The 18,689-nt window shown below is 41.9% G+C and overlaps 2 protein-coding genes across 2 annotated transcripts in view; both read left to right on the top strand.

Annotated features, from left to right (window-relative positions):
* nrd1a (nardilysin a (N-arginine dibasic convertase)) overlaps positions 1 to 11,275 on the top strand; it is a 31,846-nt gene extending 20,571 nt beyond the window's left edge. The window contains exons 21-30 of the mRNA XM_057840362.1: positions 91 to 218; positions 1,773 to 1,935; positions 2,012 to 2,043; positions 2,435 to 2,573; positions 2,658 to 2,705; positions 6,320 to 6,372; positions 6,449 to 6,532; positions 6,657 to 6,864; positions 6,935 to 7,024; positions 11,017 to 11,275. Of these exons, the coding sequence (XP_057696345.1) occupies positions 91 to 218; positions 1,773 to 1,935; positions 2,012 to 2,043; positions 2,435 to 2,573; positions 2,658 to 2,705; positions 6,320 to 6,372; positions 6,449 to 6,532; positions 6,657 to 6,864; positions 6,935 to 7,024; positions 11,017 to 11,235 (1,164 nt within the window). The 3' untranslated portion in view covers positions 11,236 to 11,275. The remainder of the gene's footprint in view (positions 1 to 90; positions 219 to 1,772; positions 1,936 to 2,011; positions 2,044 to 2,434; positions 2,574 to 2,657; positions 2,706 to 6,319; positions 6,373 to 6,448; positions 6,533 to 6,656; positions 6,865 to 6,934; positions 7,025 to 11,016) is intronic.
* Positions 11,276 to 11,348: 73 nt separating this feature from the next.
* Positions 11,349 to 18,689, top strand: si:ch73-389b16.1 (uncharacterized). Its single transcript, XM_057840369.1, has 2 exons — positions 11,349 to 16,244; positions 18,378 to 18,689. Exons 1-2 carry the CDS (start codon positions 16,088 to 16,090, stop codon positions 18,593 to 18,595), a joined length of 375 nt encoding a protein of 124 aa, XP_057696352.1. The 5' UTR covers positions 11,349 to 16,087; the 3' UTR covers positions 18,596 to 18,689.

Below are 18,689 nucleotides of genomic sequence, written 5' to 3'. Positions count from 1 at the left end.
GAAATTATGACATTAAAGTTGCAATATTGTGGGGGGAAAAAAATTTGTAATGTTCTTGTGGCCAATGCTTGCTTTCATCGTCGTCCTCAGCTTCTCCTGGACCTGCTGGTGGACCACCTAGCCGGCTTTACGTCCACCGCCGAGGTCTTCTCCATGTTTTTGGAGCAGCTGAAGAAGACCTACTTCAACATACTCATCAAGCCCGACCGTCTGGGCAAGTAAGTTCCTGTCTGCGGGCTTTGGCTTCAGGTTTTCTCAGCTTCAAGTTCTCCGTTGTAATATGAAAGCCGTCAGCGTGGGGCGCTGCTAGTGCGTAAGACATCGTAAAACAACTCAAAAACCACAAGTAGTCTAAAAAAAATCAAAAGAATAGACTGAAAATGTGAGAAACTGGCTTGAAAATCCCTGCAAAGACCTGAAAACTGTGGAAAGAAAATTGCAAAATTGTGAAAAGCTGCAAAAAATATATTTTGAAAACACAAAAACTGCAACCCCCTCCCCTCTAAAAAAAAATTGCAAAACTGGAAAAAAAACTGGCAAAATCACAAAAATTAATGCAAAAACTGTGAAAAAAAAAACACCAGACAACCACCCCCGCCAAAATCTGAGCAAAAAAAAAAAAAATCACACAAAAAAAAACAGAATTTTTAATATATTTTAATTTGTCAGTCTTCATCAGCTGCCATGGTGGGTGCTAGACATTTTATTCCTTGTGACTGGGGGGAGCGAGTGAACAATAAAAATGCCAAACTTTGGAAAAATTGGCAACCCCCCCCCCAAAAAAAAAAAACAAAAAATGGCAAACCCATAAAAACCCTGAAACAAAGTCAAAATCACAAAACCTTAAAAACTGTAAACACGCCCCCCTAAAAATTATATATAATACAAAAAATAGATAAATAAACTGCACACACCCCAAAAAAATTGCAAAACTGAAAAAAATCCCCAGCAAAAGAGCAAAATATAATGCAAAAACCACAACCTCCACAAATAAATTGCCAAACTGCAAAAAAAAAAAAAAAAAGATTGATTTTAGTCATTCTTCATTGGCTGCCATGGACAGCGCTAGACGTCCAATTCCTTTTAAGTAGGGGTGGGGGTATTTTGGGGGGGTCAAGCAAACAATTAAAATGCCAAACTGACGAAAAATTGGCAAAACTGCAAAAGAAACACACCTTCCCCCCCCAAAAAATTGAGAAATAAAAAAAAAATGTCAAATCTCTCAAAAACTTTGTTTAAATTTGTAAAAAAAAAAAAAAAAAACAGCACCCCCCCCAAAAAACTGAAAAAGTTGGCAAACCCACAAATCAACCCTGAAAAAAAATGTTAAAATCACAAAAAATGTAAAATAAAAATGTAAAAAACTTGAAAAAATGCACAGTACCCCCCCAAAAAACAGCAAAATATAATGCAAAAACTGCAACCTCCCCAAAAAATTTTGCTAAACTGCAAGAAAAACAAAACAAAATAAAAAAAACACACAACCACTCCACCAAAATCTGAAAAAAACCCTCAAAAAACAAGATTTTATTTGAAATTTTAATTTTAGTCATTTTTAACTGCAGATAAATTGGCAAAACAGAACAAAAAACACCACATCCCCCCCAAAATAAAATCTTAAACCCACAAAACAACCCTAAAGAAATTTAAAAAAAAAAAGGGGGGGGGGGAACCTAAAAAAATTGGCAAGTCTGGCAAAAAAATAAAAAACACCCCCCCAAAAAAAGAGAATTTCCCACTTTAATCCACACTTCTTCCGACGTCGGTCGCAGGGATGTCCGTCTGCTGATCTTGGAGCGCAGCCGCTGGTCACTGGTGGAAAAGTACCGGGTGGTCACGGCCGGACCCACCTTGAGCGACCTCCTGACGTTCGCCGGCCGACTGAAGGAGGAGATGTACGCCGAGGGGCTGGTGCAGGGAAACTTCACGAGCGGGGTCAGGTCGCACGCCGTGTTCTTGAGGAAGTTTTTTTTTTTGTGCCGCGGCTAACCAGAGAACATTTCTCCCGCAGGAGTCCAAGGAGTTCCTAAAAGATTTGGTTCGGTGAGTTGATGCTCAACCGTTTCCGTTTAGCACAGGCGCCACCTTCCGGAATTACATATGTTTTATATTGAGAGTTTACTTCCTGTTGATTTTGGAGGCATTTTAGTGTCTTCTTCCAGTCTGTTTTGTAACATTTCATCTTGATTTTAGGGTATTGCTAGATCGCTTCCTGTTGATTTTGCTTTGTATGTTTGTTTGTTTTTTCCTGTTGATTTCAGAGCATTTCCAGGTTACTTTGTTTATTTCAGTTCACTTCCTCGTTAGTTTTAGGGCGTTTTTAGGCCAATTCCTGCTGGTTGTCCTCTGCTGCTGATTTGGTCTCTGACGTTGTAAAGAAAACACAAAATGGCTAACATGGCAATTCATTTTTGCTCATTATCTCGCCTGCCAGGAAGCTGCAATTCCGGCCGCTGTCTGCAGAGGTCCCCGTTTCCTTCCGGGTGGTGGAGCTGCCCGTGGGTCATCACCTGTGCAAGGTCAAATCCCTCAACAAGGGCGACGCCAACTCCGAAGTCACCGTCTACTACCAGGTAGCTGAGTCTTTGCGCGCGTTTTAATAGTCTTCTTGAATTGGACTCGATGAAAAATGTGTGATATGTGTGCGTGTTTTGCAGTCGGGTCTGAAAAATTTGCGTGAACATGCCCTAATGGAGCTGCTGGTGGTCAGTACTTTCTTTTCTTTACTACTGTTTGCACTGCTGTATAAGCAAATGACTCATTGGGCCTTCTTTTGGCCAAAAATGCATCACAACAAGGCTCTCACAAAATATATAGAAAATAAATGGGAAAACTACAACAACAAAAAACTTGGGAAATCCAAACAAAAACAAAACGGGGAAAACGAAATATCAAAATTAATTAAAAATAAAAGAGAAGTTCTAATAAAGTGCAGAAAATTTCTGTATACCCTACCCACCGACGTCATAAAACCACGTGCTCGCTGTGTGGTTCCGCCCACTTGTCCGTCATTTTGTCTCTGTATTAGCATAGTTTTCAATTGATCGAGGAATTTAAAATGCATTTCATGGAAGACCCGGTGCTTTCTGATGCCGTAAATGGTACACTGGATGTGTTGCATAAAAGGCATTATGTGGAAAAGCTTCTTTCTATACAGTCGCCAGATCCATATTTGATGCCCAAATCGATGTTTTTCGACCCACTGTCTTCGCCCTGTCTGCCTGACATCTGCTATGCTGATATTTACAATTATCTTGTCCACACAAAATCAGCCTATTCCCACCAAAATTTGAAAAACGTCAAGAGCTTGGAGGCTTATAAATACTTCGTTGCTGGTTGGGTGAAACAGGTCCTCGTTCGGCAGGAATCTATCTTGTGCTTGGAAAGGTGAGTTATGAAATTTTCAATTCAAAATCTTTTGTTGTCAAGTCTAATGTATTTCATGTCGTTTGTCAATGGAGTTAAGGCTTTTAATGTTTATATGGTTTAGCGATAGCACTCTCACTACATACATATGTGTATGTTGTCGGCGGTTAGCCTAGCAATGATCTTAATTGTGGTTATTTGTCAGCCCCGTAGACGAGGCCAGTTTCTTTCACTTGGTACCAGCTAAATATTATTCAAAAAATAACGATGGTGGAAGAAAGGGAAGTCACAAACATCTTGAATTTGAAACTATGTCGTACTACGACGTATGTTGTCGGCGATTAGCCTCGCAATGATCTTAATTGTGGTTATTTGTCACCCCAAAACCCTCTAAGTATATTTTAAATGCATCTTACCGGATATAAAATGACTACTACATAGTCTGTGGTGATTTTTTGGTGCCCAGTTTTCACGTCGAATTGCAGCCGTCCATTTCGCTCTCCTCTTTGGATCCCTCGGAATACGGTAAAACTTCAAGTCTCTCCTTCCATCTTCTCTGTTAGTGCAACCAACAGCCACACACGCCTTCACCATTTTGATTATTAATGTTAAGGAGCAGAAAAACACGCCGTAAATAGGAGAAATGTACGTAGCCGTAACAGGTTAACACTATGTTTTGACGGACAAGTGGGCGGTACCATTCAGGAGAGCGGAGTTGTGACGTCACGTGGGTAGGGTCTATATCTATTAGTGTAGAACGCTTTAGCAAATAACTCATTGGGCCCTCTTGTGGCCAAAAGGCATCACAGCAAGTCATCTGTTTAACTCTCTCAAAATATATAGAAAATCAAATAGGAAAAACACATTAAAAATTTTAGGAAATTCTAACACCCCCCCCCCCCCCCAAAAAAAAAGGGATGGGGAAAGCTAGATATTGAAAATAACAGAAAATTTCCATAATATATTCAGTGCTGCAGAACGTATTAGCAAATGACTCATTGGGCCCTCTTGTGGTCAAAAGGCCTCTCAACAAGTCATCTGTTTAACGCTAACAAAAATATAGAAAATTAAATAGGAAAAATACAACAAAAACTATTGGGAAATCTTAACAAAAAAAAAAACAAAAAATGGGGAAAACAAAACATTAAAATTTAATTAAAAATAATAGAAAAGTTCTAATAAAGTGCAGAAAATTTCCATACAATGTTCAATGCTGCAGAACGTATTAGCAAGTGACTCATTGGGCCCTCTTGTGGTAAAAAAAAAAAAAAAAAAGAAAGAAGGAAAACAAAATATTGAGAATAACAGAAAATTTCCATAATATATTCAGTGCTGCAGAACGTATTAGCAAATGACTCATTGGGCCCTCTTGTGGTCAAAAGGCATCTCAACAAGTCATCTGTTTAACGCTAACAAAAATATAGAAAATTAAATTGGAAAAATACAACAAAAATTATTGGGAAATCTTAACAAAACAAAAACAAAAAATGGGGAAAACAAAACATTAAAATTTAATTAAAAATAATAGAAAAGTTCTAATAAAGTGCAGAAAATTTCCATACAATGTTCAATGCTGCAGAACGTATTAGCGAGCGACTCATTGGGCCCTCTTGTGGTACAAAAAAAAAACAAAAAAATGAAAACAAAAAAACCCAGCCCCGCCCCCCCCCCAAAAAAAGGGATGAGGAAAACAAAATATTGAAAATAACAGAAAATTTCCATAATATATTCAGTGCTGCAGAACGTATTAACAAATGACTCATTGGGCCCTCTTGTGGTCAAAAGGCCTCTAAACAAGTCATCTGTTTAACGCTAACAAAAATATAGAAAATTAAATAGGAAAAATACAACAAAAATTATTGGGAAATCTTAACAAAACAAAAAAAAAACAACCACAAAAAAATGGGGAAAACGAAACATTAAAAATTAATTAAAAATAATAGAAAAGTTCTAATAAAGTGCAGAAAATTTCCATACAATGTTCAATGGTGCAGAACGTATTAGCGAGCGACTCATTGGGCCCTCTTGTGGTACAAAAAAAAAAAAAAAAAAAAAAAAAAAAGGAAAACAAAATATTGAAAATAACAGAAAATTTCTATAATATATTCAGTGCTGCAGAACGAATGAGCAAATGACTCATTGGGCCCTCTTGTGGTCAAAAGGCATCTCAACAAGTCATCTTTTTTAACGCTCACAAAAATATAGAAAATTAAATAGGAAAAATACAACAAAAATTATTGGGAAATCTTAACAAAACAAAAACAAAAACATTGAAATTTTATTAAAAATAATAGAAAAGTTCTAATAAAGTGCAGAAAATTTCCATACAATGTTCAATGTTGCAGAACGTATCTCTCTAAGTATTGGCAAGTGACTCATTGGGCCCTCTTGTGGTAAAAAAACCCCCCAAACAAACCGAAAACAAAAAAAAGAGATGAGGAAAAAGGAATAGAAAAGTGCGAATAAAGTGCAGAAAATTTCCATACTACAGTATATTCATTGCTGCAGAATGCTGCAAATGAGTCATTGGGCTCTCTTGTGATCAAAAGGCATTTCAACAAGTCTTTTTAACGCTGAGAAAATACAGACAATTAAATAGGAAAACTACAACAACAAAAATTAGTAAATCGAAAAAAAAAAATGAAATGGGGAAAACAAAATATTGGAAATTAATTAAAAATAATACAAAAGTTCAAATAAAGTACAGAAAATTTCTATATTAGATTCATTGCTGTATTAGGAAATGACTCATTGAGCCCTCATGTGGTCAAAAGGCATCATAACAAGTCCTGTTTTTTTTAAATAGTTTTGAACTCTCACAAAATATCCAAAATAACATTGAAAAATACAACTCTAGAAATAGGGAAGATCTTAACCCCCAAAATATTGGAAATTCATCAGAAATTTGAAAAAAAGTAAGAAATGTAGATCTAAATGTGTGCGTTTTTCCCAGATGCACATGGAGGAGCCGTGCTTCAACTTCCTCCGGACCAAAGAGACATTGGGGTGAGTCTTTGCCAACTACCTCACGTACGTCCGACGCCTTTTGATGTCGTTAAGGTTTTGTTTGTGTGTCTATGAGGTACCACGTGTACCCCACCTGCAGGAACACCTCGGGGGTCCTCGGATTCTCCGTCACTGTGGAAACGCAGGCCACCAAGTACAGGTGATAGGTGTCCAATGGTGTGACAATTGGAGCTGGAGATGTAAAAATGCTGACCTCTACTGGTCTTACCACAAAATTGCCGACTTGTTTTTTTGTTGTTGTTGTTGTTCCTGTGTGCGATCAGCACGGAATTGGTGGAGGCCAAGGTGGAGGAGTTCCTGGAGTGGTTCGGGCAAACCCTGTCGGCGCTGAGCGACGAGGCCTTCGGGACGCAGGTGACGGCCCTGGTCAAGCTGAAAGAGGGCGAAGACGCGCACCTGGGCGAGGAGGTGGACCGCAACTGGTTCGAGGTGCTCACCAGGCAACACGTCTTCCAGAGACTCAACTTGGAGGTCCGTCTTTGGCGTTCCGTCGACTCCGTTGGCTTTCCGCAAAGTCACCTGGCTTTTGGTTCGGTCGCAGATCGCGGCGCTGAAAGGCTTCACGCGTCAGGATCTGCTCTCGTGGTTCGCCGAGCATCGCGGCGGCGCCGGCAGGAAGCTCAGCGTGCATGTAAGGCCCTCCACATTAAAAGCATTGATTTCCTTATGTTAAAAACATACAACTTGAAAATGTTTTCAAGTTTCAAAAGTCTTAGAAATGTGAACACACCAGTCCAATTTGATGTTAGTTTCAAATGGAAGACATTGTAGCACTTATCGGTATTTCAAAATAATTTAGCAAAAATTCTTGGCCTGGTAATTTTTGGATACTTACGGGTCACTTCCTGTTGATTTGGGGCATTTCTGGATCACTTCCTGTAGATTTTGGGTCACTTCCTGTTTCTTTTGGGACATTTCCAGGTCACTTCCTGTAAATTTTGGGTCACTTCCTGTTTCTTTTGGAGCATTTTCAGGTCACTTCCTGTTCTTTAGTCACTTCCTGTTAATTTTGGGTCACTTCTTCTTGGTTTTGGGGCATTTCCAGGTCACTTCCTGTTGATATTGGGGCATTTCCAGGTCACTTCCTGTAGATTTTGGGTCACTTCCTTTTTCAGTTAGGGCATTTCCAGGTCACTTCCTGCTCTTTAGTCACTTCCTGTTGATTTTTGGTCACTTCTTCTTGGTTTTGGGGCATTTCCGGGTCACTTCCTGTTGATATGGGGCATTTCTGGATCACTTCCTGTAGATTTTGGGTCACTTCCTGTTTCTTTTGGGACATTTCCAGGTCACTTCCTGTAAATTTTGGGTCACTTCCTGTTTCTTTTGGAGCATTTTCAGGTCACTTCCTGTTCTTTAGTCACTTCCTGTTGATTTTGGTTCACTTCTTCTTGGTTTTGGGGCATTTCCGGGTCACTTCCTATTGATTTTGGGTCACTTCCTGTTTCTTTTGGGGTATTTCCAGGTCACTTCCTGTTCTTTAGTTACTTCCTGTTGATTTTTGGTCACTTCCTGTTGTTTTGGGGCATTCCTGAGTCACTTCTATTTAATTAGGGGTCACTTCCTGTTTCTTTTGTTGCATTTCCAGGTTACTTCCTGTTCTTTAGTCACTTCCTGTTGTTTTGGGGCATTTCTGAGTCACTTCCATTTAATTCTGGGTCACCTCCTATTGATTTTGGGTCACTTCCTGTTACTATTTGGGCATTGTACAGGTTTCTTCCTGTTCTTTAATCACTTCCTGTTGATTTCAGGCCACTTCCTCTTGGTTTTGGGGCATTTCCGGGTCACTTCCGATTGATTTTGTGTCACTTCCTGTTGTTTTGGGGCATTTATGAGTCACTTCCATATAATTTGGGGTCACTTCCTTTTTCATTTAGGGCATTTCCAGGTCACTTCCTGCTCTTTAGTCACTTCCTGTTGATTTTGGGTCACTTCTTCTTGGTTTTGGGGCATTTCCGGGTCACTTCCTGTTGATATTGGGGCATTTCCAGGTCATTTCCTGTAGATTTTGGGTCACTTCCTTTTTCATTTGGGCATTTCCAGGCATTTTGGGCATTTGGGTCACTTCTTGGTTTTGGGGCTTTTCCGAGTCACTTCCTATTGATTTTGGGTCACTTCCTGTTTCTTTTGGGGTATTTCCAGGTCACTTCCTGTTCTTTAGTTACTTTCTGTTGATTTTTGGTCACTTCCTGTTGTTTTGGGGCATTCCTGAGTCACTTCTATTTAATTAGGGGTCACTTCCTGTTTATTTTGTTGCATTTCCAGGTTACTTCCTGTTCTTTAGTCACTTCCTGTTGTTTTGGGGCATTTCTGAGTCACTTCCATTTAATTCCGGGTCACTTCCTATTGATATTGGGTCACTTCCCGTTTTTTTTGGGCATTTTACAGGTTTCTTCCTGTTCTTTAATCACTTCCTGTTGATTTCAGGCCACTTCCTTTTGGTTTAGGGGCATTTCTGGGTCACTTCCTGTTGTTTTGGGGCATTTCTGAGTCACTTCCATTTAATTAGGGGTCACTTCCTGTTTCTTTTGGGGCATTTTCAGGTCACTTCCTGTTCTTTAGTTACTTCCTGTTGATTTTGGGGCATTTCTGAGTCACTTCCATTTAATTCGGGGTCACTTCCTATTGATTTTGGGTCACTTCCTGTTTCTTTTGTAGCTTTTCCAGGTCACTTCCTGTTGTTTTGGGGCATTTCCGGGTCACTTCCTGTTGTTTTGGCCTGGGGCATTTCTGAGTCACTTCCATTTAATTAGGGGTCACTGCCTGTTGTTTTGGGGAATTTCCAGGTCACTTCCTGTTCTTTAGTCACTTCCTGTTGTTTTGGGGCATTTCTGAGTCACTTCCATTTAATTCGGGGTCATTTTCTATTGATTTTGGGTCACTCCCTGTTTCTTTTTGGGCATTTTACAGGTTTCTTCCTGTTCTTTAATCACTTCCTGTTGCTTTCAGGCCACTTCCTCTTGGTTTTGGGGCATTTCTGGGTCACTTCCTATTGATTTTGTGTCACTTCCTGTTGCTTTACTCACTTCCATTTAATTCGGGGTCACTTCCTGTTGTTTTGGGGGGCATTTTTAGGTCACTTCCTATTCTTTAGTCACTTCCTGTTGACTTCAGGCCACTTCCTCTTGGTTTTGGGACATTTTGGGGTTACTTGCCATTGATTTTGGGTCACTTCCTGTTGTTTCAGGGCATTTCTGAGTCACTTCCGTTCAATTCCAGGTCTCTTCCTGTTGATTTTGGGTCACTTCCTGTTTCTTTAATCATTTCCATTTAATTCAGGGTCACTTCCTGTTGTTTTGGGGGGCATTTCTAGGTCACTTCCTGTTGATATTGGGGCATTTCCAGGTCACTTCCTGTTGATTTTTCTTTTAGGGATTTCCAGGTCACTTCCTGCTCTTTACTCACTTCCTATTGATTTTGGGTCACTTCCTGTTTCTTTTTGGGCATTTTATAGGTTTCTTCCTGTTGTTTAATCACTTCCTGTTGATTTCACGCCATTTCCTCTTTTTGGGACATTTCGGGGTTACTTGCCATTGATTTTGGGTCACTTCCTGTTGTTTCTGGGCATTTCTGAGTCACTTCCATTCAATTCCAGGTCACTTCCTGTTTCTTTAATCATTTCAATTTAATTCGGGGTCACTTCCTGTTGTTTTGGGGGGCATTTCTAGGTCACTTCCTATTCTTTAGTCACTTCCTCTTGGTTTTGGGACATTTCAGGGATACCTCCTGTTGATTTAGGATCACTTCCTGTTGTTTTGGGGCATTTCTGAGCCACTTCCATTTAATTCAGTGTCCCCTCCTATTGGTATTGGGTCACTTCCTGTTTCTTTTGGAGTATTTTCAGGTCACTTCCCCTTGATTTTGGGTCATTTGCTTTTGGGTCACTTCCTGTTGGGTTTTGTTCACTTCCTGTTTTTTGGGGACATTTCCAGGTCAATCCCTGTTCATTCGTCACTTCCTGTTGGTTTTGGGTCAACACCCTGTGGTTTTGTGGGTTGTTTTCTTCCATTTTAATTCCGGGTCACTTCCTGTTACTTTTGGGGCATGTCCAGGTCACTTCCTGTTGATTTTGGGTCACTTCCTGATGATTTGGGGACATTCCCGGGTCACGTCCTGTTGTTTTAGACTAGAGCATTCTCGGGGCACTTTGTTTATTTTGGGGCATTTCTGAGTCACTTGCAATTAATTCCGGGTCACTTCCTGTTGATTTTGGCCAAGTACAATGACGTTTCGGTGGGTGTTGTATATACCATTTCAAACACACATTGCCCCAAGAAATGACTGAAATCCAACCGGGAGTTACCCAAAATCAACGTGAAGTGACCTGGAAATGCCCCAAAATGAATAGGAAGTGACCCAAGAATGCCCCAAAATCAATAGGAAATGACTGAAACAAAACAGGAAGTGATCCCAAATCAATTGGAAGTGATCCGGGAATGCGTCAAACTTAACAGGAAGTGGCCTGAAAATGACCCAAGCTCAACAGGAAGTGGCCCACAGGAGTTAACAGACCAAAAGAGCAAGCATATGCTTTACTTCCTGTTGATTTTGACCCCAAAATGTAATCACTGCTTTGGTTTCATATGACAAACTCACCCTGCAATTCTGATCCTTCCGGTTTGCCAGGTGGTGGGCTTCGGCGCCGAGGAGGGCGACCCGCCGGAAAGCGAGGGCGATCCGACGTGCCCCCCGGCCGCCGCCTCGTCATCCTACGGCGAGGTGAGCTCGCTGAGCTTCCCGGAAGTGCGTTCGCCGACGCTGCGGGACGGCGCCGTGGCGGTGGTCGACATCCGAGCCTTCGCCGCCGCCTTCCCTCTGCACCCATACCACAAAGTCCTCAGCTAGGGGGCGGGACTTCCTCCTCCATTAAAGTCTTTGGACACCATCCGGCTCCTTCTCCTCCTTGTCGTTTCAGTCCAATCGTTCTTCTGCTGTCAATTTGAATCAGTCGATCACGAGCAGACGTCCGATCCATTTGAAATCGGAAGTCTGGCAGCGAATGAGCAAGGCAAGGCATCTCCGTTTATGGGTGGGCATTATATTTTTTCATCACCAAAACAGGAAGTGACCTGGCAGTGACCCAAAAACAACTGAAGTAACCACAAATCAATAGGAAGTGAGCCAAAAATGCACTGAAGTATCTTCCTGTTCGTTTTTGCTCACTTCCTATTGGTTTTGGGTAACTTCCTGTTGATTTGGGGAAAATGCGAGCTGCTTTTGGGTCACTTCCTGCTGATTTTTGGGCATTTCCGGCTCACTTCCTTTTGATTTTGGTTGACTTCCTGTTGATTTGGGAAAAATGCGGGCTTCATTTGGTCATTTCCTGATTTATGGGTCACTTCCTGTTCATTTCAAGGTGCATTCCTTTTGATTTTCAGTCACTTCCTGTTAACTTTTAGACATTTCCGGGTCACTTCCTGTTGATTTTGGGGCAATTCGAGGTGCTTTTGGGTCACTTGTTGATTTGGGGACATTCCTAGGTGACTTCCTTTACATTTTGGGTCACTCCCTGTTCATTATGGGGCATTTCCGGGTCATTTCCTGTTGATTTTTGGGCATTTCCGGGTCACTTCTCATTGATTTTAAGGCAATTTTTGTTGCTTTTGGGTCACTTCCCATTGATTTTGGGGGTTTACGTGATGACACACTGTATATTTTGGGTCACTTCCTGGTGATTTTGGGGCATTTCCTGGTCACTTCCTGTTCCTTGGACACTTTGTTGATTTTAGGGCATTTCCACTTCACTTTCTATTCATTTGATGTCGCTTTTTGTTGAGTTTGGGGCATTTCCAGGTCACTTCTTGAGGATTCTGGGTCACTTCCTGTTGATTTTGAGCATTTTCACATCACTTTCTATTCATTTGGTGTCACTTCCTGTTGATTTTGGGGCATTTCCGGGTCACTTCTTGAAGATTTTTGGGTCACTTCCTGTTATTTAGTCACTTCCTGTTGGATTTTGAGCATTTCCACATCACTTCCTATTCATTTGGTCTCACTTCCTGTTGATTTTGGGGCAATTCGCGGTGCTTTTGGGTCACTTGTTGATTTGGGGACATTCCTAAGTGACTTCCTTTACATTGTGGGTCACTTCCTGTTCATTTTGGGGCATGTCTGGGTCACTTCCTGTTGATTTTTTTTTTTGGCATTTCCGGGTCACTTCCTGTTCTTTAAACACTTCCTGTTGATTTTGGGGCATTGCGTGGTGACACACTGTAGATTTTTGGTCACTTCCTGTTGATTTGGGGGCATTTCCACATAACTTCCTATTCATTTGGTGTCACTTCCTGTTGATATTGGGGCATTTCCAGGTCACTTCGTGCTCTTTAGTCACTTCCTTTTGATTTTAGGTCACTTCCTCTTGGTTTTGGAACATTCCAGTCATTCTTCCTGTTGATTTTGGGCCACTTCCTGTTGTTTTGGGGCATTTCTGAGTCACTTCCATTTAATTCGGGTCACTTATTCGCTTATTGATTTTGGGTTATTTGTGGAAAATGCGAGCTTCATTAGATCACTTCCTGATTTATGGGCACTCATGGGTCACTTCCTGTTCATTTCAGGGTGCATTCAGGTGACTTCCTTTTGATTTTCAGTCACTTCCTGTTAACTTTTGGGCATATCTGGGTCACTTCTTGTTGATTTTGGGGCAATTCAAGGTGCTTTTGGGTCACTTCCTGTTGATTTGGGGGCATGTCTGGGTCACTCCCTGTTGATTTTTTTGGGCATTTCTGGGTCACTTCCTGTTCTTTAAACACTTCCTGTTGATTTTGGGGCATTGTGTGGTGACACACTGTAGATTTTGGGTCACTTCCTGATGATTTTGGGACATTTTGAGCTTCTTTTGGGTCACTTCCTGTTGATTTGGGGGCATTTCCACATCACTTCCTATTCATTTGGTGTCACTTCCTGTTGATGTTGGTGCATTTCTGGGACACGTCTTGAGGATTTTGGGTCACTTCCTCTTGGTATTGGGGCATTTCTGGATCACTTCCTATTGATTTTAGCTCACTTCCTGTTTCTTTTGGGGTATTTCCAGGTCACGTCCTGCTCTTTAGTCACTTCCTTTTGATTTTGGGTCACTTCCTCTTGGTTTTGGAACATTCCAGTCATTCTTCCTGTTGATTTTTGGCCACTTCCTGTTGTTTTGGAGCATTTCTGAGTCACTTCCATTTAATTCGGGGTCACTTCCCGTTGATTTGTGGGCATTCCTGAGTCACTTCCTTTTTATTTTGGGGCATATTCATGTCACTTCCTTTAGATTTTCAGTCAATTCCATCTCGCTTATTGATTTTGGGTGATTTGGGGAAAATGCGAGCTTCATTAGATCACTTCCTGATCCAACTCGAGGTGCTTTTGGGTCACTTCCTGTTGATATGGGGGCATGTCTGGGTCTATTCCTGTTGATTTTTTTGGGGGGGGGCATTTCCGGGTCACTTCCTGTTCTTTAAACACTTCCTGTTTATTTTGTGGCATTTCCTGGTCACTTCCAGTTGATTTTGGGGCATTGCGTGGCGACTGTAGATTTTGGGTCACTTCCTGATGATTTTGGGACAATTTGAGATGTTTTTGGGTCACTTCCTGTTGATTTGGGGGGATTTCCACATCACTTCCTATTCATTTGGTGTCACTTCCTGTTGATGTTGGAGCATTTCTGGGACACTTCTTGAGGATTTTGGGTTACTTCCTCTTAGTATTGGGGCCTTTCTGGGTCACTTCCTATTGATTTTAGCTCACTTCCTGTTTCTTTTGGGGTATTTCCAGGTCACTTCCTGCTCTTTAGTCACTTCCTTTTGATTTTGGGTCACTCCCTCTTGGTTTTGGAACATTCCAGTCATTCTTCCTGTTGATTTTGGGCATTTCTGAGTCACTTCCATTTAATTCGGGGTTACTTCCCGTTGATTTGTGGGCATTCCTGAGTCACTTCCTGTTTATTTTGGGGCATATTCATGTCACTTCCTTTAGATTTTCAGTCAATTCCATCTTGCTTATTGATTTTGGGTGATTTGGGGAAAATGTGAGCTTCATTAGATCACTTCCTGATTTATGGGCACTCATGGGTCACTTCCTGTTCATTTCAAGGTGCATTCAGGTCACTTCCTTTTGATTTTCAGTCACTTCCTGTTAACATTTGGGCATTTCTGGGTCACTTCCTGTTGATTTGGGGGCAATTCGAGGTGCTTTTGGGTCACTTCCTGTTGATTTTTTGGGGGGCATTTCTGGGTCACTTCCTGTTCTTTAAACACTTCCTGTTGATTTTGGGGCATTGCGTGGTGACTGTAGATTTTGGGTCACATCCTGTTGATTTTGGGACAATTTTAGGTGTTTTTGGGTCACTTCCTGTTGATTTGGGGGGATTTCCACATCACTTCCTATTCATTTGGTGTCACTTCCTGTTGATGTTGGGGCATTTCTGGGACACTTCTTGAGGATTTTGGGTCACTTCCTCTTGGTATTGGGGCATTTCTGGGTCACTTCCATTTACTTCGGGGTCACTTCCCCTTGATTTGTGGGCATTCCTGAGTCACTTCCTGTTTATTTTGGGGCATATTCATGTCACTTCCTTTAGATTTTCAGTCACTTCCATCTTGCTTCTTGATTTTGGGTGATTTGGGGAAAATGCGAGCTTCATTAGATCACTTCCTGATCCAATTCGAGGTGCTTTTGGGTCACTTCCTGTTGATATGGGGGCATGTCTGGGTCACTTCCTGTTGATTTTTTTTTTTTTGCATATCCGGGTCACTTCCTGTTCCTTAAACACTTTCTGTTGATTTTGGAGCAATTCGAGGTGCTTTTGGGCCATTTTTTGTTGATTTGGGGGCATTCCTGGGTAACTTCCTGTCCATTTTGGGGAACATTGCGTTGATATTTGTGCATTTCTGGGTCGCTTCCTGAAGATTTGGGGGCAATTAGTTGTTTTTGGGTCACTTCCTCTTGATGTAGGGGCATTCCTGGGTGACTTCCTATTCATTTAGGGTCGTTTCCTGTTACTTTTGGGGGACTTCCTGTTTATTTGGGGGCATTACTGGGTGACGTCCTGTACATTTTGGTTCACTTCCTGTTGATTTTGGGGTACTTTTTCCAATGTTCCTGAATGCAACATCTTGCCGGTCATGTGAAAAGTTGTCATAGCACGAAATGAGTGCATTATTTTCATGGTGAATTTTTCCTCAAGGCCAACGCACAGAAGCGTTTGTGTCCACATGACACAATGCGTGCTTTCTGCTCCCCATTGCTAATCAATGAAATAGGTCAAAAATGACATTCTGCAGTATCATCGTCAGTGGCGTTTGATATCGTTATTGACTCGATCGGTGGCGATGGTGGACGTCCGTTGCCGTTTATGGGTCACTTTCTGTTGATTTTGGGGAATTGTTGCATCACTTCCTGTTTTTGGGACATTTGCGGGTCACTTAAGCAACAAACTGAGCTTTTTTGTTCAAAAATAAAGGAACATTTGGCAAACTTTGAAATAAATTGAAAGTCCTCGGTTGTATTGTTTTGGTCCGAGAGGACCACCACGAGGGTTTTTTTTGTTATTGTTGCTATTCCGGTCGGGAACGCGGAAGCGTCGGATCTCGTGACGCAGCGGAACTGAGCGCCGCCTTGTCTTCTCCTCGCCGCCCGAGGACGCGAGGCCGGGGCGGCGTCACCGCGTCCATAAAAAGACGGAGAGGGTCAGACCTTCGGGACTGACTCTGCGATGGAGGAGCTGAGCCCCAGAGAGCGAGAACTTTTGAAGATCCGGCGGGACAGCGACAGCAAGGCGGCGCAGCTGCTGAAGATGGAGAAGCTGATGCAGCAGACCAAAGACTTGATGGACAAGCGGCAAGAGCCCGACAAGCTCCAGGACAATTTGGGTGCGTCTCTCGCCGCTCTCGCTTTTAGACTCATCTTCTACTGTTGACGATGTCCAATCCGAATTGAAATGGGAGTTCCGGCTGCGTTCGAACAAACATCCTTTCGTAATGATTCCATTTTCTGCCCTTTGTGACCTTTGACCTCATGACCCCAAAATGCAATCATCTCCTCTGTATTATATTACAAACCCATCCCGCAAGTTTGATCATAATCCCTTTATTTGTTCTTGTATTACTGCAAAAATTCTGACCTCGACCTCTGTGACCTTTGACCTCTTGAACCCATAATTTTTTTTTTTTTCGTTTTATAATACAAATGCCATGTAATTTTAATATTAAGAACCCCTATATTCATTCTTATCATTCCTCTTCTAACGTTTGACCTCGTTTGTTCATTAGCCCCTCCCATTCCAAATGGATTGGACGTCGAGCACTGTCAATGGCGCTGAAAGATGAGGTTTCTGGTTTCCCATTTTGGATCAATTCCTGTTGATTGACGTCCTGTTCATTGGCCACTTCCTGTTGATTTTGGGACAGAGTGACCTAAAATGCCCCTAAAAGTACAGGAAGTAACCCCTAGAATGCCCCAAAACTAACAGAAAGAGATCCAGAATCAACAGGAAGTGACCGGGAAATGTGCTAAAATCGACAGGAAATGATCCAAAATGTACAGGGAGTCAACCTGGAATGCCACAAAATTTATAGAAAGTGACCCAAAATCAACAGGAAGTGACTGAGACATGACCTGAAATCAACAGGAAATAATTCAAAATATACAGGGAGTGAACCCGGAATGCCCACTGAACTTACAGGAAGTGACCCAAAATCAACAGGAAGTGACCAATAAACAGGAAGTGAATTGGAAATGTGCTAAAATTGACAGGAAATTATACGAAATGTACAGGAAGTGAACCTGGAATGCCCCAAAATTTATAGGAAGTACAGGAAGTGACCATTAAACAGGAAGTGACTGAGACAGGACCTAAAATCAACAGGAAATGATCCAAAATGTGCAGAAAGTCAACCTGGAATGCCCCAAAATTTACAGGAAGTGAGCCAAAATCAACAGGAAGTGACCATTAAACAGGAAGTGACTGAGACAGGACCTAAAATCAACAGGAAATGATCCAAAATGTGCAGAAAGTCAACCTGGAATGCCCCAAAATTTACAGGAAGTGAGCTAAAATCAGCAGGAAATGACCAAAATGAAATAATGAATGAAATAATCCAAAATGTACAGGAAGTGAACCCGGAATGCTCCTGAATTTACAGAAAGTGACATAAAAAAAAAACAGGAAGTGACGGGGAAATGATAGAAAATGTACAGGAAGTGAACCCGGAATGCCCCTAAATTAACAGGAAGTGACTGAAAATCAACAGGAAGTGACAAAATAAACAGGAAGTGACCGGGTATATGCCCAAAAATCGACATAAAATGATCTAAAATGTACTGGATTATAAACCTGGAATGCCCCTAAATTTACAGGAAGTGACCCAAAATAAACAAGACGTGACATTAAAAAAACAGAAAGTGACCGGGAAATGATCCAAAATGTACAGGAAGTGAACCCGGAATGCCCCTAAATTTACAGGAAGTGACCCAAAATCAACAGGAAGTGACAAAATAAACAGGAAGTGACCGGGAAATGCCCAAAAATCGACATAAAATGATCTAAAATGTACAGGAAGTAAACCTGGAATGCCCCTAAATTTACAGGAAGTGACCCAAAATCAACAGGAAGTGACCAATTACATCCTTTCCTGATGATTTCAGTAAATTTTAGGTCATTTTGGGACAGAAAGGGACCTGAAACCAACAGGAAGTGATGTGGAAATGTGCCGAAATCAACAGGAAGTTACCCGTAAATGCCCCAAAATCAACAGGAAATGACCTAAAATGTACTAAAGCCATCAGGAAATGATGGAGTGGGTCCCTTCCTGTTGATTTTGGGAATGAAAGTGACCTTAAATGTACAGGAAGTGACTCAAAATCAACAGGAAGTGTCCCACGAATACTCTAAAATGAACCAGACAGTGACCCAATCTGAGCTCATTGCTAATAATAGATGTCCTATGGAGCTAAAGGTTTAACGGCGTCCTCGTCGGAGGTAACGTTGCCATGTTTGCGCGCAGTGGAGGACCTGGAGGAGAAAGTGCGATCGAGCCGGCGTCACCGTCGCAATTCGCTGCATCACACGCAGATGCTGGAGAGTCAAATGAAGACGGTGAAGGGCGAGCTGGAGGGGACGCTGGACCACCTCCAGGAGCTGCGCAACGTCCTGCGCCGCTCGCAGCAGAAAGCCGAAGAGCGCAAGGCCGCCATGGAGAAGCTGGCCGCGGGACTCAGGTGAACGTTACCGTAGACGTCGAAATACGTTCCGACCGGGGACGAAAGGACAGCGTGGAATTTTGGCCGACGATTCGTCTGGTGCCGTCCACGGGAGA

This window comes from Corythoichthys intestinalis, chromosome 7 (assembly GCF_030265065.1).
Source record: "Corythoichthys intestinalis isolate RoL2023-P3 chromosome 7, ASM3026506v1, whole genome shotgun sequence".
NCBI classification, from domain to species: Eukaryota; Metazoa; Chordata; class Actinopteri; order Syngnathiformes; family Syngnathidae; genus Corythoichthys; species Corythoichthys intestinalis.
Note: the sequence above shows the minus strand (reverse complement) of the source record. Positions and strands in the feature narration are given on the sequence as shown.

What these genes read in the sequence shown, in the direction of transcription:
- si:ch73-389b16.1 (XM_057840369.1), top strand. Translation starts at nt 16,088, where the DNA reads ATGGAGGAGCTGAGCCCCAGAGAGCGAGAACTTTTGAAGATCCGGCGG. An exon ending in CAAGCTCCAGGACAATTTGG is followed by an intron (nt 16,245 to 18,377) that starts GTGCGTCTCTCG and finishes GTTTGCGCGCAG; the next exon opens with TGGAGGACCTGGAGGAGAAA.